This window comes from Nipponia nippon, unplaced genomic scaffold (assembly GCF_047370975.1).
Source record: "Nipponia nippon isolate SJK-2023a ecotype South Korea unplaced genomic scaffold, ASM4737097v1 scaffold_2, whole genome shotgun sequence".
NCBI lineage: Eukaryota > Metazoa > Chordata > Aves > Pelecaniformes > Threskiornithidae > Nipponia > Nipponia nippon.
The window spans coordinates 63,430,347-63,456,173 of record NW_028262336.1 but is presented as its reverse complement, the minus strand read 5'-3'; the positions used below and the strand labels follow the sequence as shown (position 1 = coordinate 63,456,173).

The following is a 25,827-nucleotide window of genomic DNA, read 5'->3' as shown; positions in this document are numbered from 1 at the left end:
CCATGTTGAAGAGCATCATTTAGAGGTCCTTAATAGCTGGGTTTTTAACACAATTTTTGTTCAGCCATAGCTATTTCTATTTAGCAACCACACAAAATACCTTAGCCCACAAACATATGAGGACAGCCTTTACTAAAGTTAGATGAATACGAAGGGTGCCACCTGTAAGAGTATTACAGCTTTTACAGTCTCACAAGATTAATCTAGGTGCTACAAACCCTAAGTCTACATGGCTGTAAACATTGAAATAAATAATAAAGGCAGTCAGGAATTTCTTGTTGGAATTTCTGTAGAAGAGCACACTAATCTCTAGACAAAGCTTGCTGATGTAGTCTTTCAGTATGGTCATTTTCTTTGAAAATGAAAATGGAAAATAATGCCTTTCAAATGCATTTTCTTTTGAAATGTCCATTGACATGTGACAAAACCATACAGAAGACAAATGACTGGCCTGACGGATGGAGCACAAAACTGGTTTTACTTGCACTTGCTCTCCAGTTGGCCGGATTTAGCAAATGAAGGCTGCATGGCATGCATGAGTAATCGGAGTCTCTGCAGCCAAGTTCATTTGGGGTGAGAGTGGGTGGGCTGAGCCAAAGCGCACCACCAAAGTGCCATTCACGTGGATGACACCCTTCCTTCTTCTCTCCTCATACAAATAACCTCTTCTTTTTGTAAATGCTATGGAGTACTGGGCGTGGGGAGAAAAAGGGTTCAGAAATCTACTTTAGATCTTTATCACCTGGCATTGTTCTCAAACTTTTTGAGAGAAACATGGATAATTAAAGCTTCTGCTTCAAGATTTTGTGCACAGCTTCTTAGTTTCAACAGACTGCTTTCTTTTCCTTTCCCCTTTCCACATTACTCTCCATCTTCTCCTGTAGATTTTTCTCCTTCTGGAGCCACATTCATTTCTCCCAGGAAGCTAGCACTGTGGGTTTTGCTCTCAAGTTTTGCTACCACAATAACTCCAGGAACAGAAGAGCTAATGAAACCTAGTTTCCAAGGAATTTGTGTCTTGTGGTTGGACTGTTTCATATTTAATAAACTCTGAGCTCTGACTGAAATTCCCATAGTCACAGTGTTCATATGTCTTTCTCATAAATGGGCTTTTTGCTGCTCAATAAGACTTAAGCATAACCTGTACCTTTTCCATCCTACCAATAAATGTATAGAGAAATTAACATCTCTGAGACCTGTGCTATTTCAAATGAAACAAGCTGGTGATTAAAAAATTACTGAGGGACCAGAGAGACAGGAGAGCAGGGAGAGAGACATAAAGAGACAGAGGAATATGTACGTACATTTATACAGGTATGTACCCAGGCTAAAAAAATCAGAGCCACCACCAGCACAGACATTGGGGCAAAATGTCTAGTGACAACTGATCTTACTGCTATTGCTTGATTCTTTTCAGGGTACTAGTTTAAGCTATCCTAGCAAGAGACTAATTTTTCCAATATAATCTATGTGGGCACATTTATGCTATCTCGAAGTGAATCCAGCACATGGGAAATGCTTCTGTATGTACAGTAGACAAGATCCTGAGCCACATATTCATTGAAATTACCAATAACTTGAATCAACATAATGATTTTCCTTTTCACAGGCACTAGAGTTTGAGATCCTGTTCCTACCTAGTCAGCCTATCACATGTTCATAGAAGAAAGGTTCCCAAACCTTTTTGATCTCCTCTAGACTTCAGATGTAAGTCTCCTGATAATAGGATTACTTTTTTTTCAGAACCTTTTGCAGAATGCTTCAAAGTAGTCCATGTGTTGAAACTTCGGGATCTAGGAATACTTCCCAGATGTAGTTCAGTTCCAGCTTTGTCTTCACTGCATTCCTTCCTCACTTCACCATTCACCTTGCAGTATTGTTTCCCTAGCTAAGAGGAGAAGGTTGCATGAGCTAGTAAGGTCATATGATATTGTCCAGGCCTGGCCTAATCAACTTAGCTTAACTGCCTAGTGTGAAGCTCATGATATACGTACACTTGCTCATTTATAAAAATTTCCCATGGAAGCACTGGCATAACATGAAAAGATAAATTTCTGATAATTATTTTTGATCTAATAATGCAAATGGTGTATGCATTAGACCTTCACTGTCTTTTGCTGGTTGCTTTTAATAACCACTGCAACAATAAATCTTCAGTGCCAATGAGAGGCACAAGGTAGAAGTGTGCACATGAGAATTGTCACTTTTTTTTCTACGGATAAGTTTCATACTCAGAAGTTCACATTGCTTTTACATGATTTGGAAACCTATGGGGTATTGCTTTCACCAGAAGTGAATTTATACTCTGTGTAACAAGAAAATTCAAGGGTTCTTTTGTTAGGTTTGGTTGGCTGCTTGTTGGGCTGCAACACAATTTCCACATTCATTTAACAGGTATTCACCAGGGGAATTTACTGTTTATGTAAGACCATAATTTAACTTTGGAAGGCAGCAATGAAAGTTTATTTGGTTAAATCTCATTAGCTACTGGAAAACTTATCTGGAAATTCTTAATCCTCCTTACTTCAAAACAGAAATTTGATACTGTAAATTACTTCCACCATAGGCTATAATTCTAAAGCCTGTAATTGCAAAAGAGAGTAAGGTTACACAGAAGGCTGTTCATTAGTGTCTTTACTTACATGAATATTTCTATTGAGATAACTAAAGCCAATTTATACAAAGGTACTTGCACTCGCCTGGTTTTGTATCAATTCAGCTATATCCAGGAAAAGAACAAAAGCCCACATCTAAGTAAAATATGTGGATGTGTGCTTTTGTTTGCTTTGTAAACACAGAATCACAGAATGGTTGAGGTTGGCAGGCACCTCTGGAGGTCATCTGGTCCGACCCTCCTGCTCAAGCAGGGCCACCTAGAGCCAGTTGCCCAGAACCATGTCCAAGCAGCTTTTAAACATCTCCAGGGAAGGAGACTCCACAACCTCCTTGGGCAACCTGTGCCAGTGCTGGGTCACCCTCACAGTAAAAATGTTTTTCCTGATGTTCAGAGGGATCTTCCTGTGTTTCAGATCGTGCCCACTGCTGCTGGTCCGGTCACTGGGCACCACTGAAAAAAGGCTGGCTCCACCTTCTTCACAGCCCCCCTTCAAGTATTTATACACATGGATGAGATCCATCCTGAGACTTCTCTTCTCCAGACTGAACAGTCCCAGCTCTCCCAGCCTGTCCTCATAGGAGAGATGCTCCAGTCCCTTCATCATCTCAGCAGCCATTCACTGTACTCCCTGCAGTATGTCCATGTCTCTCTTGTACTGGGGAGCCCAGAACTGGACCCAGTCCAGTGCTGACTAGAGTGGAAGAATCACCTCCCTTGACCTACTGGCAGCACTCTTCCTAATACAGCCCAAGATACCATTAGCTTTCTTTGCCATAAGGGTGCATGGCTGGCTTTTGTTCAGCTTGGTGTCCAGGACCTCCAAGTCCTTCCCAGCTCGTTGGCCCCCAGTATGTACTGGTGCCCGGGGTTGTTCCTCCCCAGGTGCAGTGCTTTGCTCTTCTCCTTGTTGAACTTCATGAGGTTCCTGTCAGCCCATTTCTCCAGCCTGTCCAGGTCCCTCTGGATGGCAGCACAGCCCTCTGGCGTATCAGCCACTCCTCCCAGTTCTGTGTCATCTGCAAACCTGCTGAGGGTACCATCTGCCCCATCATTCAGGTGAGCCTGCTACATGAGGCTCTTCTGTTTGCAGCTGTCCCTCTTCCTAAGGCCATTGACCATCATAGCTAAGGACTACATAAACTAATTAATGCTTCTATGTTACATTTCCAGAAATGTGCGAGTGTATGTGTTCTCTCTGTCATTCATCTAACCTCTCTGACACTACAGCTAAGGAAATTTGTGGAAGAGGAATAATATCAAACATCAGTTGTGCACTCCAAATACATTTCAACTGGGCTGTGATACAGACTCAGCAGTGTCTTTCTGTAAATTCAACTGTACAATTTCTCTAACACCTTTAATTACCTTGTTTACTTTCTGCTTTATTGACAGTATTAGAGTAGTTGAACAGCACTGAGAATCTCTTTTGCCTCAGAGGAAAAAATAGCAATAGATATATCTACACTGCAGAGCAGATGTGCTCTCCAGCACCTTGCAGTCCTGCTCCTACAGTTACTCAGAGCATCAGCCCCTCATTTGCAATTAAGCTGATAATCCTCACATTGGTGTAACACAGAAACACTATCACTGAGGTGGCTTGTAAACTATCTGCCTGAGGCTTGCATGAGGAAAGGAGAAGCAGACCTTTTATACAGCATACCGCTAAGATGGCTGAAGTCACATGCAGCTAGCATTACTGCAGAAGAAAAACAGCTTCCCTGTTCCTAGTGCTGCAGTGGCCAGCACAGACTTCCAGCATAAGCCCCAGGTGGGTTTTCTTAACAAAGAACAGTCCTCAGCCACGACATCACATGCATAGTACATGCACATACATCCTTGGCCCACCCCAAGATAGGTTTATTCTTCTTCACTTTCTGGGGCAGTGCTATACTGGGAAACAGAGGCATATAGTTACAACTGCTCTGTACCATCATACAAAGAAGCCATGGGCTTCTTTGGTACTAATTGCAGCATGATCTGGACTGAATCCAACCCAAAATAAATCCATTCAAAGCCACTACTTCCCAAGTGCTGTAGGGTAGAACAATGCCAATTAAAAAGCTCCAAAGGGCTTGGGGAAATTATGAAATGTAAAACAGCAGTGAACAAATAACTTACTTGCTGACCTAGCCTAATAAACTAGCTTCTTTGATGGATGATGAAAGAACTTTGAGGAACAGTGGTTTTAACTGCTCACAAGTTTTTATAATAATCAGTAATTTAGCCACTATCTCTGCTATGTCATTCTGACCCAATTACCAGAGAATCTTGCACATGGCCTTCTGCACTTTTGGAATAGATACAGCACCTTAAAATCTTTGAAAATGTACAGGGCTGTCTTCAGTTACCTCAGGGGAAAAATGCGTCATGAAGAACAAGTACTTTATGTAGGTAATGCTACCAGTCAATTCAGGAATGTTGTTTGACTTTTTTTTAATCTAGTCAGTACATCAATTTCAAGCCTGGAGCCTGAAGCAACTTTTCTGAGTAGCGCTGTGTGTTGGGTTTCTACATGCTTGATGTAAAAAGGAGCCTCAACTTTTACAGAATGAAATCTTGGGACTACTCCCACATGATACCTAATGAAATTGGTTAACAAAATAGATGGACTGCACTGTAGTTTGAAACACAATTATTTCCTTATATGTTATAATTTATTCTTTGCAAATAGCTGTCTAAATCATTAAGTGATTCACCTAATTTCTGCAAATCTGTATTTAAGTAGTCATTTTCATATTATGCTTTGACACCTGCTTGTTTGTTTGTTTGTTTGCATTCACTGAATGATCTGTCTCTTAGTTTATATGTTTTCAAGCTCTGGGATTGTCTCAATTCTGCATTCATGTAATACTTAGGACAGTTATGATCCAGTTGTATTTGAAACTCTTTATTGCCATCACCATCCAACTAATAAATAATAACTGTCTGAAGCACTCAGCAGCTTTCTTTTTCTTTTGAGATGTTAATATTAAAAGCATTGACTCTGTTCCCAGAACTGCATGTTCTCTTTTCATTAGTCTTATAAAAAACACACAAACCCTCAAACTTCTAACTTTCCCTGAAAAGAAACACTGCTAGTTTTAACTCTTTTTTTTTTTTGGTCTGAGTTCCCGTCCCCACTATGATCTGCTGTCAAAAGTAGAGTTCACCGAAAAAAAGATTCACATTCCAGTCTTTTTTGAAAAAAACTATTTTCACATTTTTACTGTCTGCACATACATGAATGCCATTAGTTTTTCAAGATTATCTAGGGCTTTGTATGACTGAGTCGGTGTGCCTATGCAGTACAACAGTGTTACTCCACAGAATCATCTCTAGATTTATTAGAGGAGGATCGAGGCACCAGAACGATTCCTCCCCGGTAGGTACCACTTGCTGTAGGATGCCGCTGAATGGTGAGGAAGGGCGCATGTAGCTGTGCAAATCAGTGTTACTTTCTTGGCTACGTTCAGCCTTAACTAACTTAGAGACCAAAGTTACAAGAGATGATAGTAGTGTGGTGGTAATGGCTTGGTTTTATTTTTGCACTTTTTCAGTGCTTTGCAACTCACTTCCTTATCTCATACACAGCAGTTCTCTCTGCTCGGGTCTCAGTGCCCAGGGTCCACTTCTGTCTCCCAGATCATATGGTGGAATGTCATCTCTGCAGAAACATTACTGGGACAGAAAGACAAGATCTTCCCTGGGTTCCTACATGGCAGAAGAGTCTCCCTCATGCGGCATCATGTGGAAATAGTGCAAATTGTGGCAGTTGCTTTTTTTTTTTTTTCCTGATTCTGGAATGATAGCTGGGTAATTGGACGGTTCTGATCTGGAATCAAGGAAAAGTACATTGCTGTGAATTCTAAGTTCATACTGGTCATTCAGGTAGATACACCTGCTCATTCACATTTTTAATCATTAAAAAAAGTCATTAAAAAGAATTCCATCATTTAAAAAACCCCATAATTTTACAGGCTGTGGTTTAGTGAAAAAAAAAATCAAAATGCTCTCATAAAGCACTTTGAGAAGTAAAGCTGAAAATTGCAGTACGAGAGACAGAGTATATTGCCTGCAAACCAGCCCAGAGAGGATTGTCCTTAGCTGAGGTCACGTTATCAGCCTGATTAAGATAATGACCTAAAGGCAGATGGATGCCTGCTTCCTGATCTATAGTGCACTCCTAAGGGTCAGCACTCGAAACTGTATCATCCCTGAGTCTTTCTCTTGGCGTATTTAGCAGCCACTATATACCAGAACCTCTGTTTTTGGTGCCAGTCCTTGGCACAATGTTGTGAATGTGACCAGCTGTATCCTGAAGTAAGTGTACCTGCTGTTGGCTATCACGTGCCTGGAGAACTTCATAGTACTTACACGGTACATGCATATAGTTATAGCTGAGATATGACAGACTTACGCTCACCCTCCTGCAGTTAAGTTAGACATGCTCTGGCTCACTTGGAGAATGACATGGACACAGCTGGCCCTGGTGTCACGCGTGACAAACAGCTGGGCCTGTAGAGAGCACGGTCAGGCTGCCTCCCACGGGGTTCGAGTCTCCTCCATCATGAAGTTCCATAAATCACCCTGCTCCTTTGCTCTCCTTTTCCGATCTTCACGGATTGCAGCCTGCCTTAACATGTTTCTGCAGCAAAATTAGCCTGAACACTGAGTGTGGTGCCAAGCAAGGTGCCGTACGCAGGCAGCTGGATCGAGTCATGGATCGTGCAGCTTAGCTTAGGGCAGGCCAACTGTTAAAAGCGTCTTGCCTACCCCTGAAGGCTTGTGGAATCAGTATCGTGCATGTGGATACCATTATGGAAAATCCTGGCTGAAAACAATGGGAGTTTGAGGTGCAGGGAGGGAATAATACTCCTGTAATATTCTCTAGCTTTCATGCAGCACTCTTCAACTATAGCTTTTTGATGGCCAAATTTACTCCTGGTATAAAACTGTTACTATTTGAGTGATTACTCCGCAGACAAATTTAGTGCTAGATTGTGTTTTAAACGGTGATATTTTTATTCCCTTTTCTCCGCATAGCTACAAGCAGTGGAATTAACAGGCAAGTAAAGTATATCAAATACAAATCAAAGGAAACAAAAGTCAAGAGGAAAGGAGTGGCCTTATAATCAAAGCACAAAGTTAGGAATTAGGAAATTTCAATTCTCAAGGCTTTCTGAATAAAGTCATTTTGCCTCTCCGGGCCGCAGAGGGATATTCTTAAGCCCTCTGAACAGCATCTTACTGCACTAACCCTTCGGAGACTCACACATTTGATGGACTTTACTCCTCGTAATAAGGAGGGGTTAACTCTTGCTAACTGTGTGGGTCTCTGTTTGACTGAGGTCATAGTTTCTTTGGCGTAAACTAGCTGTATTTCTATACTGAGATTAAATGATCGAATCTAGTAATTTAATTCAAGAACACTTGTTCTCGCAGTCTTCCCCTGTGGGAGACGAGTGTGAGAAAAAAAATCCCTCAGAAATTGTGCGAAGGCCAGACTAGGGGAAGGTTGGGTTGTGAAGGGAGATTTCTCTTCAGATTAAGTGGGTGTATTTTACTGGCAGGAGCACGTTTTGACACGTGAGGAAGGTGCCTGCCGCTCCAGGCAAATACGAATCTGCAGTTTGCAACAGGCCACCAGGACTTTGGATGGAAGCCGCAGTCAAAATGTAAACCATTTTAAAGTTACTGCAATCTCGTTATCCTAAACAGAGGCAAATGCATCAACTATTACTTTAGGGGAAAAAAAAAGTCCCCAAATTTTTCCTTTACCACAGCAGAGATATGTGCAGATATGGAAAGCACGCTTGGGATGAGGCAAATTTTGAGGTATTTTGAAAAATACCGGGCACTGAAGGAGACAGCGTGACACACATTCTGTCTATGTGTCTGCCCGTGCCCGTCCGTCTGTCCCGGCAGGTCACCGCCCAAGGGCCACCACGGCGGGAGGCGAGAGCTGACCAAGGCCGCCGACACCGGAGCAGCCTGAGAGACCAGGCCAAGGGCACGGAGAGGCTGCGGGCGCCCCTCCTCTCCTCAGGCGCGCTGTGGGGGAGGCGGGCCCCCTCCCGGCAGCCGCCAGCCAACACCCCGTCGCTTGTTACGAAGGAAGGACGGACGGACAGACGGACGCACGGGCCCCACAGCAACACCGCCAGGCCCCGGCGGCGGGAGCGGCTCCGGCAGCCCGGCGGGAAGCACCTGCGCATGCGCCGCCCCCGCTCCGGCCGTCGGCCGCATCCACAGCGGGGGAAGGGGCGGGAGAGCCAGCGGGCGCCGCTGCGCCTGCGCGGGCCGCTCCCGGGCGGGGGGAGCCGAGCCGAGCCGAGCCGAGCGGTGGGTGGCCGCGCGCGCGCGCGAGCCCGCTGGCGTGGCCGGCCGTGCAGGCGCCCGGCGCTGCGTGCCGCCGCCGCTGGGCATGGTGAGCAAGGGGCCGCTGCTGCGCCTGCTGACCGCCATCAACCGGAGGAGGATGAAGCTGCTCATGGGGCTCGCCTTCGTCGCCTATGTCGCCTGTGAGTGAGCGGGGGTGGGGGCGGATCTGGCCGGGCCATTCATTGCCCGCTGGCCGGGCGCCCCCGGCCCCCCGTGCCCTCCGCCGCCCCGGGGGCAGGAGGAGGTGGCGGCTCCTCCCGCGCCCCGTTGCGCTGCGCGGTTGCGCGGCGCCGCAGCGCGGCTGCTCCGGCCCCGGCGGGGAAGGGGCGTCCCCGCGGCCCCCCGCGTCTCCGGGCGGCGGGGCTGAGGGCTTCCTCCCTTTCCTCGCCCCCCCCCCCCCCCCCGCCCCGCTGAAACTTCCCCAAGTCCGGCGGGCAGCCGGCCGGGCCGTGGCGGAGGGCGCCCGGGGGTCCCCGTCAGGCATCTTCCCCCTGCCCCGTCCCGAGGCCCTGCGCCGGGAGGAGCCCCCCGCGCCCCCTCGGCGGCCGTTGGGGGCGACGGCTGCGGGTGGCGTTGGCACGGCGGGAGGCTTCCTCCGGGGGCGGGCGGCCTCGGTGCCCCGCGGGAAGGGGCCCTGCCGTGCGGCAGGCGGCCGGCCGGCCGGCCTTCGGGCCGAGCCCCAGGCGTGAGGTGAGGTGGGGCGGGGTGGGCTGCCCGGGCTGAGAGGGAGCGGTGCGAGCGAGACGTGGCTGGAGGAGTATTTCCGCGGCCGCTCCTCAGACCGCTCTTTGTTGGTCTGCACCTGGTCTGGGAGCGGTGTGAGGTGAGGCTGCCAGGAAGTTTTCCAGGGCAGGCCTCGTGTCTGCTTTTCGTACAATCCTCCGATGTCCTTTGGGGGGGCTAAATAAATGTTTGTTTGTTTGTTAGCTCGGCACATAGCTGGAGCCTTAAGAGCCTGAAGAGAGGCACAAAGGTATTTGGGAAAATCTTAGAATAACCACTGACAGGGTATTTATGACTTCAGTTATTAGGCGTGACTCTATCTGAGTCTCAGATTTATAACGCTGTCCCGTCAGCTGTCTTCCCTTTCTTGTCCTGTTGCATGTTTCGTATTCCATTTATTTGACGTTAGCCTGTTCTGTTTTTAGACTTAGGTAGATTTTATGTAGATGGAACACCGTGAGGAAGGATCTTGGAGTCTTGTCAGCTTAGCTAGGGACGAGTGATTCTCTTGATGCTCCAGAACACACATAGGTGAACTACCTTCAGGGATGGGTGTGTGCATCAGATTTAGGATCCTCCCTTTGCATTTGGGAGGGTGGAGAGGTACAGTTCAAGCATTTTGGCAGAAGAGGTGGTGTTTCCTACCCCAGAAACACAACATTGGAATTCCCTTTACTACCATATGTTACTGTGTTTGCAGGACCTCATTATTTAGATACTGCTGTTACCGTAGAAGTTATGTGCCAGCGCTGACTCTTAGGACAGTTTGTTTGTCCAAGTGACTTCAGGTTCCATGCATACTGAAGCAGGGACAGCTTAATGCCTGTTCTTATTTGGAAAGTGCTTGGTGTTTTGCCAAAAATGATACTTATTTTTGAAAACAAAGTTACTAGGCTGCTGTTAAAATACTGGAATGGAGTGGCAATTGACATGGTCATTGGGACCTGGCTATTGATTGGATTTTATGGACAGTAGTTGGTGTTTGCTGTCTAGCTTTGTGGGTAAAAGTCAGCCTTAAGGAAGGGAAAAAATGCCGTATGATTTTTGCTATTTGGGCTGCAAGTCACATAAGTCTTCTCACCGCTTTTTCTGGTCGTTCTTTGGGATTCAGAAAAAATGGAGGAGCAGAGGGACTGGAGATCAGTGTGGCAAAAAGGTTGGTGTCTGATGGGAATATGTTTTGAATCTAATGTGTCAGGTTGCTATGCTTTTCAGTCTTTTGACTAGTTGTCAAAAGTAGTGGAATCATTAGCTATGGCTCTGGTGTCTTCAATATAGTATGATATGCTAGCAGATGCCACTGGTCTAATAGATTCTAGAGAGACTATTTTTTGTTTTCTTTTCTGTGGAAGTGGTTATGATCCCATCCCCCTATCCTAAAAGTGCACTCCTTGCAATATTACTGAATCATCACTGTGCTCTGGTTGCAGTCAGATAATGCCAGACTAAAATAGCATAGAATCTGAGAAAACTGATCTGCTGGTGTAGGTGTATGCGCTGGCACTTCTTACATTCCTCCTTTCTCAAGTGCTGTCCAAATGACTAAGTGTTTTCAGGCCGTGCACCTCCTTTCCATGAATTTCCATTCAGTGTTAGTATACAGGGAATCAGATTTGGAGCACATTATGTTACAGAGAATGAAATACTTGGCAAGTACGTTATTTTTTTATGAACTAGGAGATGGGACTTTTTTGATAGTGCCATTTTGTCAGTTTGTGTGTGAAACCCTGAGAGAATGTTTAGGGAGTATCTTTTCTAAAAGTGTCTGATTTCATGAAAAGCTTCTGCCTTTGAATGCAAATTTGTTACAAACATGCCTGAAGAACTTCTTTATGAGAGTTTGCAAACTAGAGGAAGAGCTTATGGCAGGCGGTTGAAAGGGTCTCAGCTCTCTTTCCCTGAAGAGTCATTGAGTGGCTTTCTTGGTAGTTTCACAGTGCAAGGTGTCGGATGGCTAGGCTGGCTTAGGTATCCCTGCTCCACATCTCCCATTTCCCACCAGCATCCACCACCTACAAGGACTTAAATTTCTGTGCTGTGCACCAGGTAAAAGAACTGGGCTGGACTAAGGTCACCTTTTCAGGCTACAACCATTTGGCAGCGTGGGTATACAGACAGCTCTTTTGGCCCAGCTGAGGAGGTTGTGCAGTGCTGACATGGGCAGCTAGGAGTGCTGTGGGCGGCATTGCCATCACACGCTTTGCAGGTCTACAATTAGTGTCTCACCTAAGGAGTCTTGTTGACATCGGTTAAAGTACCACCGTGACAGGAGGTGCACAGTCAGGCTCACATTAAAAGATACCTAGAACTCTTTTTATGGACTTCACTGGTTTCTCTAGTGGCAGTTAGAGTAAGAAGTATCCTTACTTTACATCTGGGTTTGAATTAAAGTAATATTTCATGTCTCGTTTCTGTAAGTCTAATTTCTATTGATTTAAAAAAAAATAGTTATTCACTTGAAACAGTGTGCTACGCATAGTTTGTGTATATAAGAATGGAACCCCAAAGGAGCATTTCTATGCAGCAGGCAATTAAAAGCTGTTGTAACTTAAGCAACTGTTCCCTGGCAAAACTGAAGTGAACAGAGTTTAACCAGCAGTTATATTTACCTCATCTGTAGGCCCTAGGTGAAAGGGGTGATTTTGTTCCCCATCGCCCAAGTGATGAATCTGGAGACAGTGAGCTTAGTTGACTGACTCACTTGCAGTGCTATCTCCTTCTGTGAACGTTGCATGGCTATACTGTGCTACATATAATGGGAAGCCTTGCCCAAAGGATGAATTTTCATTGCCCTTTTAAAGGGACAAAGTCGTCTGCTACAGCTTTTCTCTGATTTAACCCCCAGCAAGATACTGTGGGAGTGCTAGTGCTAACCAAAGGGGGGGGGGGTGGCATGTGGAGGTGGACCCAAACAAATCCTTTCAGTCATGGGCTCCACTTGTATCATCTTAAAGCTGTTGTGAAACCACAGCTTAAGTACATGAGGTGATTATAAACACAAGTGAAGTGGATTTAATTGATTTTTGTTGTCTGTAGTGAGAAATGTAGATGGATCATAAAACAGCAACCAATTAAATAGATATTGTTAAAAAAAAAAATCCAGTATCACTACAATATGAGTAACTTACATGCAGGCTGAGAGTTCTGTTTTGTTTTGAAAAAGCCCACCTGTTTGTGGGTTGGCATGTCAATACATAGACACTTTAAACTCATTCCCTTTGAAGTTTTAAATGCTTATTCAGCTTTATATGGACATATTGAGATGCTACAGTGAGGCTGTATTTGTAGAATCGGGACCTTATTTAAGTTGTTGGAAATATACTGTAAAATCTTGTAGCCAGGATTTAAAGACCAGAGCTCATCCATCTGCATGGTTTGCTTTAATCTTGATGCTACTGTAAATAATCCACTGATGTCTTGTTATAACAAGGGAATTGCATGTTCTTAATGAAAATAACGTTAAGAGCTCTGTTTCTGGTAAAGTAGAACAGTTGTCTTTGCTTATTTGTAGATCAAATAGTTCTGAGGAAGTATGTCAGTAGCCTTGTTCCTTTTCCAAGGGAAAAAAGAAGGAACAGTAGACTGCTGTCAGGAGATCCAAGCTTAAGACCTCGTTACCTCTATAAGACAAATTATAGCACAGCTACTGAAACAACTTAAAAACAAAATGTCAAAATAATGTGAGGGAAGTACATCCTGCAGTGTAGTGAGTAAGCTTTTCGGTTTGAATCTTACCAGCCCCTTGCATGTTGCTTGTCTTGCCTGTGTTCAAAACAAAGGTTAAATGCTACTTAATGTTGTGTTCTGATAAGCTTTTACTTTCACTTTTCATAATAGAAAAGTAGCTGTGAATTTGGTCCTGTCCTATTGCTTCAGGCTAGCTGTCTGAAAGTTATTCAGCACTGCTGTGGAGAATACCAAAAATCTTCCTTCTTCAGCTGTGTTACAACTAGACAGCAGGATTGACTGGCCATGGAAGAGTTAGAAATGGTCTGATGTGGCATCAGGCTCGCCTGCTTTTTATGTCAGCATGCCATGGATTCTCCACCAGAAAACCAAACGAGAAACATTTGCCTGCTGGCTTCATGTCCTGCAGAGCTGCCTTTCATCTGTGGGTTTATGCAAATAAGTTTACGGTCTTCAACAGCTTCCAGTTCCCTGCTCATCAGGCTTCCAACTAGCTGTAGCCACGTAACGTATGAAAATATGTTCACGCTTCAGTTGGGTTTGTCAGGAATGGATGGACTCCAACTCTGCTTTGCTAGCCATGATGCTTTAAACCAATTTTTTGGCATCCTAGACAAATTCACCCATACAGTTCCCAGCTTATCTCCATTTAATATTTGTCTTCAGTATTTGTCTTTAATATTTTATCTCCACTTAGTATTTGTCTTTTCTGTGTGCGGGAGGTGGTGCTGTCATCATTCTACTCAAGTACAAACACTCTTAGAGCTTTTATCTTCTTTCCCCTCTGTGTTTTTTCAAAGGGGAAATGTTTCCCTGTCATTTGTATTGCTTGTTTCTTTTCTGTAAGTTTAGTTGAAACTGGTAGTTTTCAACTTCTCATTCGTGGACCCTAGGGAAGGAGAGGTGGGGGTTACTACACAAACTTACCTGAAGGGGTTTGTAAAAGGTAACTGGGAAAAGTGACTTTGTTTCAGTTACAGTGCTGACCATTGGAGCATGCTGTGAGTCTGCTGAAAACAGTTGTAGCAGTCAAGAAACTTAAAATAAAATGCTGAAAATAATCAATTTGAGTCATGACCCCTCATTTGATTGCCACCCTGATCTGAGTCATGTTACCTTGGGTGGCTGCTCAGTTTCTGGGGTTTGATGTGCATGCTGATGTATCATTGTTATCTTGGGAGTGTGGAATATTTTCTGCCTCTTTGAGTTTCTTGAAAAATGTCCCACAGTTCTGCTAGCCGTGTCTGGGAAACAAAGAGAAGGTCAAGGGCTAAATTAAAGAAGACAGTGCCCCCCCCCCTTTTTTTTTTAAGGCATTTGAAAAATGAGGACTGCTGTCTAGATTGAGGAAAGCGTGATTTGTGTAAAACTGCATATGATATATGCCAGTTGTTGAGATAATAGTTCTGCTGCTTTCTTTTTCGTTCACTTGAAACAGGGAGATGTGTGGCCCTAACAGCAGCATGTACCGGTCTGTTGGCTTAGAAGGTTTCTGTTGGTTCCTTTAATCTGCTGTGTTGCTTTAAAGCAAAGGGAGAAAATGCTTTTCTCAACAAATTTCATGCATTTGAATTGTGCAGATCAGATTTATCTGGAGACGGATGTTATTTCATAGTTTTTTCATCATCTGCTGCTGTTCAAGGGAAGACACTTAGGGTTTTCAGTTTTCTCTATTTTTAAGTGAAAAGGGGACACAGGGGTGTTAGCAATTTAGATTGCTTAGCTTTCACATTGCCAAAATAATTTTGGCCTGATTGAGAATGTAATTATTACATAGTACTCCAGTTAGGTATAGGTCAAAGTCCTTCTCTTGTCTCCCTTGTCTACCTACAAACCTTTTGTAGGTAGTCAATGTATATGCAAAACACTTTGCTTTTTCAAGCCAGTAGATTCAAAGCTAGAAAGTTTTATGATGTCCAGGCACACTCAAGTATATGTGGGGATGAAAATCGAAGGTCCTGTTCGGAACTTTGAATAAATAATTTGAATATTAAAAAAAATTTACATTCCCCAAAGGCGTAATCATAAACTTCACCCAGGAAGGTGACATTCCGTAATACCAAGTTATGGTTAGCAATTGTATATTGTTATCTCCACTAATATTGCAACATACTCTCATCAGTATAATAATTTTCTAAAGCAAATTAACAAACGACTGGAATTAGGATACAATTGCGGGGTTTTTTATTGTTATGGAATCTAGACTATAAAATGCAGTTTGAAATGCATTGGCCAAATCATAGAATGGTTTGTGTTGGAAGGGACCTTTAAAGATCATCTAGTCCAGCCCCCCTGCCATGAGCAGGGATGTCTTTCACTAGACCAGGTTGCTCAGAGCCCTGTCCAACCTGACCTTGAACACTTCCAGGGATGGGGCATCCACAACTTCTCTGCGCAACCTGTTCCAGTGTCTCACCACCCTCACAGTAAAGAATTGCTTCCTTGTATCTAACTTAAACGTACTCTCAGGTTAACACCATTGCCCCTTGTCCTATTACAACAGGCCCTGGTAAAAAGTTTTTCATCATTGTTATAAGCCCCCTTTAAGTACTGAAAGGCTGCAATAAGGTCTTCCTGCAGCCTTCTTTTCTGCAGGCTGAACAACCCCAACTCTCTCAGCCTTTCTTCATAGCAGAGGTGCTCCATCCCTCTGATCATTTTCGTGGCCCTCCTCTGGACCGGCTCCAGCAGGTCCATGTCTTTCCTGTGCTGAGGGCCCCAGAGCTGGACGCAGCACTCCAGGTGGGGTCTCGCCAGGGCAGAGTAGAGGGGCAGAATCACCTCCCTCGACCTGCTGGCCACGCTGCTTTTGATGCAGCCCAGGATATGGCTGGCTTTCTGGGCTTCAAGCTCACATTTCCGGGTCATGTCCAGTTTTTCCTCCACCAGTACCCCCAAGTCCTTCTCAGCAGGGCTGCTATTGACCCTGTCATCCCCCAGCCTGTATTGATACTGGTGATTCCCCTGACCCAGGTGCAGGACCTTGCACTTGGCCTAGTTGAACATGATGAGGTTCATATTTGCCCACTCCTTAAGCCTGTCAGGGTCCCTTTGGATGGCATCCCTTCCCTCAGTGGCACTACTCAGCTCGGTATCATCTGCAAACTCCCTGAGTGTGCGCTCAATCCCACTGTCTGTGTCATTAATAAAGATACTGAACAGTACCTGTCACAATACAGACCCCTGAGGGACACCGCTTGTTACTGATCTCCCTTTGGACATTGAGCCATTGACTGCAACTCTTTGGATGGGGCCACCCAGCCAATTCCTTATCCGTTGAGTAGTCCATCCGTCAAACCCACATCTCTCCATTTTAGCGACAAGGATGTTGTGTGGGAAATAATAGTTTCCTAAAGGAAATAATAGTTTTCTTTACATTATTACATATCTAATTGAGATCTGCAAAAGAATTAAATTAAGACTTTAATGCATCTGTAATAATAAGCATTTTATGAGCAAACCTGTTTTTCCTTTTTGTCAAGTTTTCCTCTGGAGACAAAAAGCTCATTTTCAGTCAGGAGACTGAAACTGCTGAGTGACTATGAAGAGACAGATTGAATGAAAAAAAACCCTCTTTTGAATGACATTGCATCTCTCTGAAATAGAAAGTTTGGCTGAAACAATTCACTCTGGACATTCAGAGTTTATGATTTTGCTCTAGAAATTCAGGTTACAACCATATATCAGTTCATATTGTTCCCGCATGCTGTTTCTGTTGATAGTGAGCTCCGTTTGAAACGAACATCATCTTGTACTCTTTTTATTCTGAGGAGCCGAGGTTGTAAGGAGGGCGATACAGGGAAAAATTCCTGTGTTTTCAGGTAACTCTACTTAGGCAAAAGTTTGTGTAAAAGTTTCTTTAACTGTCTTGAAAATGCAAACAACAAAGCCATTGGGCAAGAAAATGGTTTTGAAAGAGATTGCATCTGGTTTTGATACAGTTGGATCTCTATGGGCATCATGGTCTTGCTTTTTCAAACATCTGTTTTAAAATGTATGTGATGCTGAAACTAATATTGTCACTAATAATTCCAAATTATGAGTGTTTATTACCGTCAGTGCATTGTGATAGTCTATGACTTGATTTTAATGTCATTCAAAGAGACTCACAGAAGAGGGATCATCCTGGGTCAAAGGCACAGGCTTCCTTTGAGATTCTGTTTTTTCCCCACCTTCAGGTTGTGATAGCGTTATTTTTCTGGTTCTCCAGCCTATTGCGAATGAGTTAAGGCATGTGAGGCGCTCAGAGTAATAATCTGTGTTTTATGGAAACCTGTCCAGTAAGTATTATTGCAGATGACAGACTCAAAGGACATTCAGGTGAAAACATACATCCTGTTCCTATATTCCGAGGCTCTAGAAGAATAACTCCTGCCTGCTACGAAGTCCAGCTGGTCAGAGCTAAAAGTCTGACTATGATAGATAGGGAAGTGTCTTTTTAATAGTGGATGCTCAATAGCAAATTGCTTGTACTTTTTTGAGTGTGACTTAACTGTTTGTTTTTTGGTTTTTGGTTTTTTTTACTTCATGCAGGCAGAGTTGGCTTGTATCCAAAGGATAGCTTTTGGAATATTCCCTTGCTGAAAGTAGCCCAGTCATCCTACAGCTCTGCATCTGGCATAATTTCAGACAGGGTCTTCTCTAGAAAAAATAAAAAAACCTTCAAATTTACAGGAATATAAATGTATTCAGTAGAAAGAAAACCATACTGTACTCCTCTGTGACTGATTGGCTTTCATGTAAGGTAGTTTTGAGAAGTCTTGGAAACTACAACAATTTTACCGTAAGGCTGTGCTTGCCAAATAGTTATAGCTTTATCTCTCAGAGGCAGGGCAGGGGGGAACAAACAACATACCAAACAAAAAAGAGGATCGGGGTTTTCTGAAAACCATGAGTGATTAATGTTTAGTTGGCAAAATGTCAATACCTCTTTAATAACAATACTGTGATTAAGGCTTTAAGAAACAAATATCCTCTTTTCTAAAAGTACAGCTCTTTATCACTTCATCTAAGGCATGTCATCCTTCTTCTCTGGAAGCTGTCACTTTAAAGTGTAGTGCCTGTGGGAGTGATTAATGCCTCTGATGTATTTTTAATCTTCATGGTACTTGCAATTAATCCTTGCAAAAACGCTACGATAAAAATGATCGTTCTCATTATTTTATGGAAGGGATGCAGAGGGGAAAAAACATCCCAGAAGAGGTAGAGTCAAAATAGGACTACACCTTTCTCCTACAGGCCATTAAACCAGGCTTTCATGTGTCTCGGAACAATCCAGATATTCTGATCTCTCCCCTAATGGTAACTTATTATCACCTTAATCAGTCATTGGGTGAGCTTTACAAATAGTCTTTGAGACAATAAGCAAAACCTGTATTTCTTCTCTCTTGTAGGTGAGCGTCTCAATTGTTTGGTTACAAGTCATGTTTCTGTCTGTCTAGTCCAATTCATCATGAATTCTTCCCTTGCACAGAGTTTCAGTAGATGGCAGGAAGAGTCTCTGTCCATGAATGCTCTTTACCTGGATGAATAGGAAGTTCTTTGTAGAGTACTACTGTGTGTGCCTGTGGGGGGTGAGCGTGTTAAATCTCTAAGGTTTAAGAATTGGCATAGGAATATTATCCTGAAAAGAATACCTCTTGGCTTAAAAGATTTGGCTTTAGAGTTAGAAATTTTTTTAGTTGTATTTTTTTAAGACTGACTTTTACAGTGAGGTGCTCAGCTATGTTAGTGTTTGCTCAAATTGGGTCCATTAGGAGTATGATGCTTTTGAAAACTGGGTTGATGGGTAGTGCCTGATTCATGACCTTGCTGGTATGGAAGCTTTTTTAACCATCCGCATTTCTGCAGCTTTTGGTGCCTGAACTTGGTGCACCTGTCAAGGGGCTTTATGGTGCCTGTGAGGGTTTTTGTCTTGGATTTAGGCTTGTAATTCTGCATCATTCATCATTCTCTGGATTTGGGCCCACTTGCCTTAATATGTTTCCATCATCCTTGCCCGAATGTCAGACTGGCCTTGGCATAACCTTTAGGGCAAGGAAGGGACAAGTCAAGTAAATCCCCTGTAAGCCATAGTCATACTGGTGGTTCTGGAGCTGTGTAAGCCATTATATAAACAATTGTGGTGTGCATTTAGAAAAAAAACCAACAAAACCTTAATTCCACTGTAGTGCAAAACCTTACCTCTGATTCCTGCAGCCTTGATGTAAGCTGTACGTGAACACGGAGTAGCCAAAGAGGAGATCCTTAGCATTGTGCATTCAGAATCCTTTCTGAGGGCGGTATGTTAAAGCAAGTTTCTGCAGCACCTCTCTGCATGCGAGAGAGAGTTCAGGGTTCTTCAAATCCCTGCGTATGGTATTTCCTATGTGGTTCATTTTACCGTTTCGTTCTCTTTTTGCAGTGGTACAAAAATACGCTTCCTAGAAGTTTAATGGAAGGTCGTGTACTCCTCCAGAACTGGGATATCGAGCACAGTGTTTCCGGAAGTACACGAATGCCTTTCTGAGCTCCCCTTCCCTGCTGTGGACACTGAGCACGCACAATTAACGCGTTTGCTTGAGGAAGCCAGTTTCTTGTATGCAATGTAGCTGCACTGTCTTTGCAACAAAACTGGCAGGGTGGTATTTGTGGTGCAGCTGGCGACTCATTTTTTTCATCAATTCCTGCTTCACCAACTGAGCCCAGATGTTTCCTGCCACTGCGTAAACAATACATTACATTATTTGTGCGGGTTTCTGTAGCCCAGAAAATTATCTGATTGTAAGTATAGCTGAGTAATGTATAACTTGGGAATTCTGTACCTGTAGTTGCCAGATGATCATCATTCACTGCAAAAAAAAAAAGAAGAGTTTTTCCATTAATGTTATCATAAGTAATTCTAAAATCCTAGCCAGACGGTAAATAACTTGAATTTAACTTAGTGCTCAACACTGTATCCCTTTTTCCCACAGAGATTTTACTTTGTCTAATTAACATAAAATCCACAGTGGTTTTTAAGTTCAGTTGGATTTTATTGATCATCTGTTCTAATATAAAGCTTCCTTACTTTTCCCCAGAAGACGACAGAGGTTTTATGATACCACCACAGATATCACAGTGCCCTCCTGCAGTTTGTTTGATAGTCTGTCATGGATTCGAGTTACTCTTTGAGTTACTCAGCAGTGAAAAACAGTTCAGTAGCTTTGTCCTCCCCTAAAGGGTGGAACAGCGAGTGCATTACTGCATCCTCACTCGTGTCCTCCCTGCTCCTCTTTCCTGGGTGTGTTTCCTTTCTTCTCTTGCCTAGAAAGTGCCTGTGACTGTAGCAGCATTTTTTGTTTTCTTGTTTCTGTAACACCTCATCGTCTGCTTGAGATCAATAAGTAATAATCATGAAAACGTACGTGCAAAGCCTGAATCTAGGCAAAATACTCCATTAGCTGCTACGTGAGACCTGAAGTGCGGCTTACAAAAACTGAGGACGCTTCAGAAGCTTTCTGTACGTATGTTAATACTGTATATAGGCTACTCCTCATTCTTGAGATGTAGTGTAATTTGGATCCTTAGGTTGAGCCTTGTCTCTTACAGAGCAATTGCAGGATGATTTTCTGGTGATATTCTGGGTATGTTTCCGGTGTTGCTTATCGTTGCAGAGTCCCTTGCGTAACTGTCCCGTATTAACCTTGTTTGTCTTGACGATCTGAAGTTGTCAACTCTGTGGTGTCGCCTGGTTTATGGCTTCTCATTTTTTCACTTTAAACTACATTCTGTGTCCTAGTTGCAAGTTAAAAGGAAAATCAGTGTTCTGATAGTCCTTGTGTAATCACTTCTGAAACTGTTCAGGGTTGTTTTTTCCTAGTAGAAAATAAATTGGGCAGATGACTCTTTTATGAACACAGAGAAACAGCTGATACATGTTTGCTGTGCTGTTTCATACTGCGGTTTGTCTTCCTCAAAACATTTTTCCATACAAAGAGCGTAATAAATGATCTTTGTTTGCTTAGTGAGGCATTTGGTTACATTGCTTAGGTACCTTTTGTGTCTGCATCACAATATATGCATATCAAGAGAGAGAATTCACATGCACACAAGCACTTGCTACCTTCAATGCAGGACTGTTGTGACACCTCTTTGGATGGGTTCAGCTATCGCCTGGCGTGGCCAGTCTTTTTACTCTTGTCAGTCTGCAGTTTCCAGTTCATGTGGTTCAGGTCTACAGGACTCCTTTCTTGCTCTTGCCATTTTTTTCAATATCCCTAAAAAACAAGTCCAGAGCTCTGGTTTGTTTAATCTGTGTGCAGTGTCAAATTATAGTTCAGAGAATTCTTGTATATTTAGTATATGTAATATAGTGTGGGTATAATGATCAGATGAGTATATCTGCTGATGTACTGGTCACATAATTCCAGGTGTGCACTGGAATAGTCTAGTCCTTTTTTATTGAATTACTGTATTTTTCTACTTTTTTTTATAGTCTCATGTAATTTCATCAGAATTCCTCCCATACTCTTAAACTGTGTTCTAGTCACTTGGGGGGTGTGTGTGTATTATGTATGCAACTTATTTAGATAATTTGTGATTAACATACTTAATATTGTTTTAAATTCCTTCTGGTGATGATAGGAAAAAATGATCTCATGTACTGTTACATGACAATAACGTTCTCTCTTGTCTTATTTTCCAGCTGTATGGGGAAACTTTGTCAATATGAGGTAACGTATATAATGTTTGTATTGAATGCCCTTATCTGAAATAAAATTAACTTACCTTTCCCATCAAAATGTATCACTGTATATCAAGTAGGGAGAAAATAGAACAGCAGCTCACACTGTTGTTTGGATGGTTGCCAAGCAGCTGATACTATTTTTTAAGTACAAGGTAGAATAGAATCATTTAGGATGGAAAAGACCTTTAAGATCAGCAAGTCCAACTGTTAACGTAGCACTGCCAAGTACATCACTAAACCATGTCCTTAAGCACCACATCTACACATCTTTTAAATACCTCCAGGGATGGAGACTCAGCCACTTCCCTGGGCAGTCAGGTGTTCAGTCTCAAACAGGGTTGTATGTCTGCTGCAAATCTCGCTCAGGATCTTACTCTCACTTCAACATCTGCCTTTTTTTTTTTTTTTTTTCTTTCTTTTAACACAAATTCGTCTTCTGATTTTGGAGATGTTTTCAGGCAAGTTCGTTGGCATAGCTGGGCACATAAGCTTGGATTCTGCTTTTCCTCAGCACAGATCCGACCATATCTTAGCGACAATACGGGCTTAAACATTGAAGAGCAGCAGATCCTCCACTGCTTGCCGTAATTATGTTTCCATACCTAGAATTACAAATGTGGTTTTGAGGGTTTTTTCTCCTTCACGATTAATTGGGAGAGAATCTGATGGTTTAACTGCTGAAAAGCAAAAAAAATCCTCCACTGTCCCCCAGAATTTCTGCCCTTAGAAATAGGAAGGCATAGCATACGCATGCAAAACACACAGATTTTCACAACATTTCTGCTTGCATGTGAGTGTTTGTCCTCTGGGAAAATTCCCCAGGAAGACACAACTGAAGAAGAGGAGAATATGGGGCAGTCTGTTCCCTACAACAAAGTCTTTGTGCATAGAGGACAAAATATTTCGCCATGTTGTTTTGCTAGTAAAGGGTTTTGGTACTCTGTTGCTATGCTTAGCAGCACAGAGTAAAGAAAGTTTGAGGCAAAGTAAGAAAATTAATGAATTTTCTGTGGGCTCTGATTCACCCAGGACAGCTTACCCTGGGATCTGTTCCTGTCCCAAGCTGTCCACTTTTCTTCTCTTGGAGTTTCCCACCCTTGCTGCAAAGTGTTCAGCTGTTAGGCAAACAGCTGCTGAGCTGCTGCGGCTTGCAGGTGGAGATATCATTTAGATTACCATGTTATCGTGACCAGCACGCTATGGCAGCTTAGCAGCTGTTACATGAGCAGCTGAGCATTTCCAAAGGAAGGACAGGAACCTCAGAGAGGGGTTCGAGGAGGGTAGGTGGGCATGGGATCCAGTGTGTTTGTTCCCTGATAAGCTGTCCTTACAAATTCTACCATTAGCTGCATCTGACTTCTTATATGAGGTGTCCATTATAGATCTATCGAGGGGGAAAACTTTATTTCTGGTCCTCAGCCAATAAGATTGTCTTTGTTAGGAGAAAGAGCTCATTAAAAAACTAAACTGCAGAGTGCCAGTCCTTAAGTTCCAGGATTTGTGAATAAACAATACTAGGAACGATTTTTGAGGGAACCTTTTTATATTCTGAGAGGTTTTCCAAATTTTCCTTGCTCATTTAGCAGAGAGGAAAGGCTATGTATTCCACAGATTGTTTGCATAGCTTTTTGTAAATTTCTGTTATTTGGGAAAACATTTGAAAAATTCAAAAGAATTACTTAATATTGCTTCCTTGTAGTAAATTCATACTATGCTAACTGGAGGGTTTTTATCTGCCACTATTACAATAAATTACAATTTGTTTTGAAAAGATGGTTGAGGGTCTGTGCGTCTTAGTCTAGGAATTTAGTGCACTCTTTACTGCTACAAAAAAATGAATCTGGTCAATAAGTTTTTTGCCTCGGTAAGAGACTGAACTGACTTTTTAGTAAGAGAGTTTTACAGAAAGGAATCACTGCTCTAACTTCTAACAGTGTGGCATATGTATATCTGCTTAACAAAGGACCTTCTGTTTCCCTAGGTGTAATGACTTCAGGTCCCAAGTAAAGGAGCTCTGTTTTATTTGAAAGAACTCCATTTTATTTTGGATACCCATGAATCCTCTAGAATGCAAAAACTTACTACTGTAAGATAAATAATTCCCCTTTCAGAAGGTTTAATTGAGGAAAAAAAAAAGAATTATGCAAACTTAAGGAAAATTGCATAGAGTAGATATAAGAGGTAAAATTTAAAAATACGTATTCTACACTTGTAGAAGTTTACTCAAAGGATGAACACAACTGATTGAGATGCTTTATACAATTACATGCTAAATAAGACCACACAGATTTGTGCAAGGCACCAACTTAGACAGTACTCTCTTTTCACAAGTTACCTTGACACCCTTCAGTGTATAAGCTTGGCTTCATTTCAAACAAGTAGCATTTGTGTGCTAAGTCAGTGTTGCCCATCAGATGGTCACTTACAACAAGTTTTGGTATAGCTTTTTTTTTTTTCCCCTTGTTTTTGTAAAAGTTCAAAGTCAAAGCTAGACATGTTTGCCCTTCTCTCTTTTTTATTGAAATTATGGTTATAGTTGTGGCATTAAAAGGAAATGTTTTGGTAGCATACAGTAAACAGAGACCCTCAAAAAAACATCTTAGGTATTTGCATAGTAAAGCTACACTCAAAAACATTTCTGCTGACCCTACCTTACTGCAGTGATTAGACACTTTTCTACAATGAAGTTAATTTTCTCTGTGAAATGAATGTCATCTTTATTGTTATTACTGTCCTGTGCGCTTGGTTCAGTGTCTGCCAAACTTGGTGACAAGACTAGCTGATTTCAATGGGAATTGGACCATCCGCTTTCATTTGCTCTGAGTATGTCTTTGAAATAATACTAACTTGGGGTGCTTTGAAGATACTGTTTTAACAGGAAAAGCATGATGCAGGTGCAGTGGAGCAACTATCGCTTAGGTATGGATTATGTTTTTTCTTTTCTTGCCAACAGGTCTCTTCAAGAATATGGAGATCAGAAGGTGGAAAGTAAAATAGAGGAGGTTAGTTTGCTGATAGTTGTAGTCTGTTTTCTTTTGAGGGCTCCATTTCACTCATTTGATATTGAAAAGGTGTATTTAGTTCTCATTTCTCTTCGTTCCACTAAAACCATTCAAAGCATTGGATTTGTGTCTGTACATAAGTTTTTGAACTGTCATTCACTGTAGTGGAGTTTCCAACATAGGTCTGTGACTCTTTATTTTTTTCCGCTAAACCTTTCTTGAAAGTGATAGCTCTACTGTCTCATTTGCTGCAGAGGCTGTGGTAGAGTCCTCCTGAGAACAGTTTTTTTTATTACTGAATGAAGGATGTACACAAATTCTTTCCTCTGTTGCCCTTACAAAATGTTAAGTATATAAAAGTGTCATTAGAAGTTTGAAACCTCCCAAAAATGTTTTTGTTTTGTTCTTAACTAATGAACAAAGGTAGCAGTGTGTTTGGTCAGGGATAGTGTGCAGTACCACAGCTTTAAGCACAAGTCCTGGCAATTTCTGGAGTAGACATGGGTATTGAACACACCAGTGGTTCTAACCCTCTGGACCAGTACCTCTGAATTTCCATTTCAACCTCAGTTTGTTGTGAAATATTAAGAATGTGTGCAACACATCTTTCTCTGGATGTTTTTAGACTTCCAGTCTAACAACAATAAAACAAAGAATTTCATAGATACAAAAGTCTTTGAGGTCAATACATCCTACCCCTTGTGTGGGTGTTTGTGACTGTACCAGTGTAG

General features: G+C 42.6%; 1 protein-coding gene across 1 annotated transcript in view; it reads left to right on the top strand.

Moving 5' to 3' along the window:
* The first annotated feature begins 8,876 nt into the window (after nucleotides 1–8,876).
* UXS1 (UDP-glucuronate decarboxylase 1) overlaps nucleotides 8,877–25,827 on the top strand; it is a 65,912-nt gene continuing 48,961 nt past the window's right edge. The window contains exons 1-3 of the mRNA XM_087757543.1: nucleotides 8,877–9,117; nucleotides 22,053–22,080; nucleotides 25,048–25,096. Of these exons, the coding sequence (XP_087613669.1) occupies nucleotides 9,021–9,117; nucleotides 22,053–22,080; nucleotides 25,048–25,096 (174 nt within the window). The 5' untranslated portion in view covers nucleotides 8,877–9,020. The remainder of the gene's footprint in view (nucleotides 9,118–22,052; nucleotides 22,081–25,047; nucleotides 25,097–25,827) is intronic.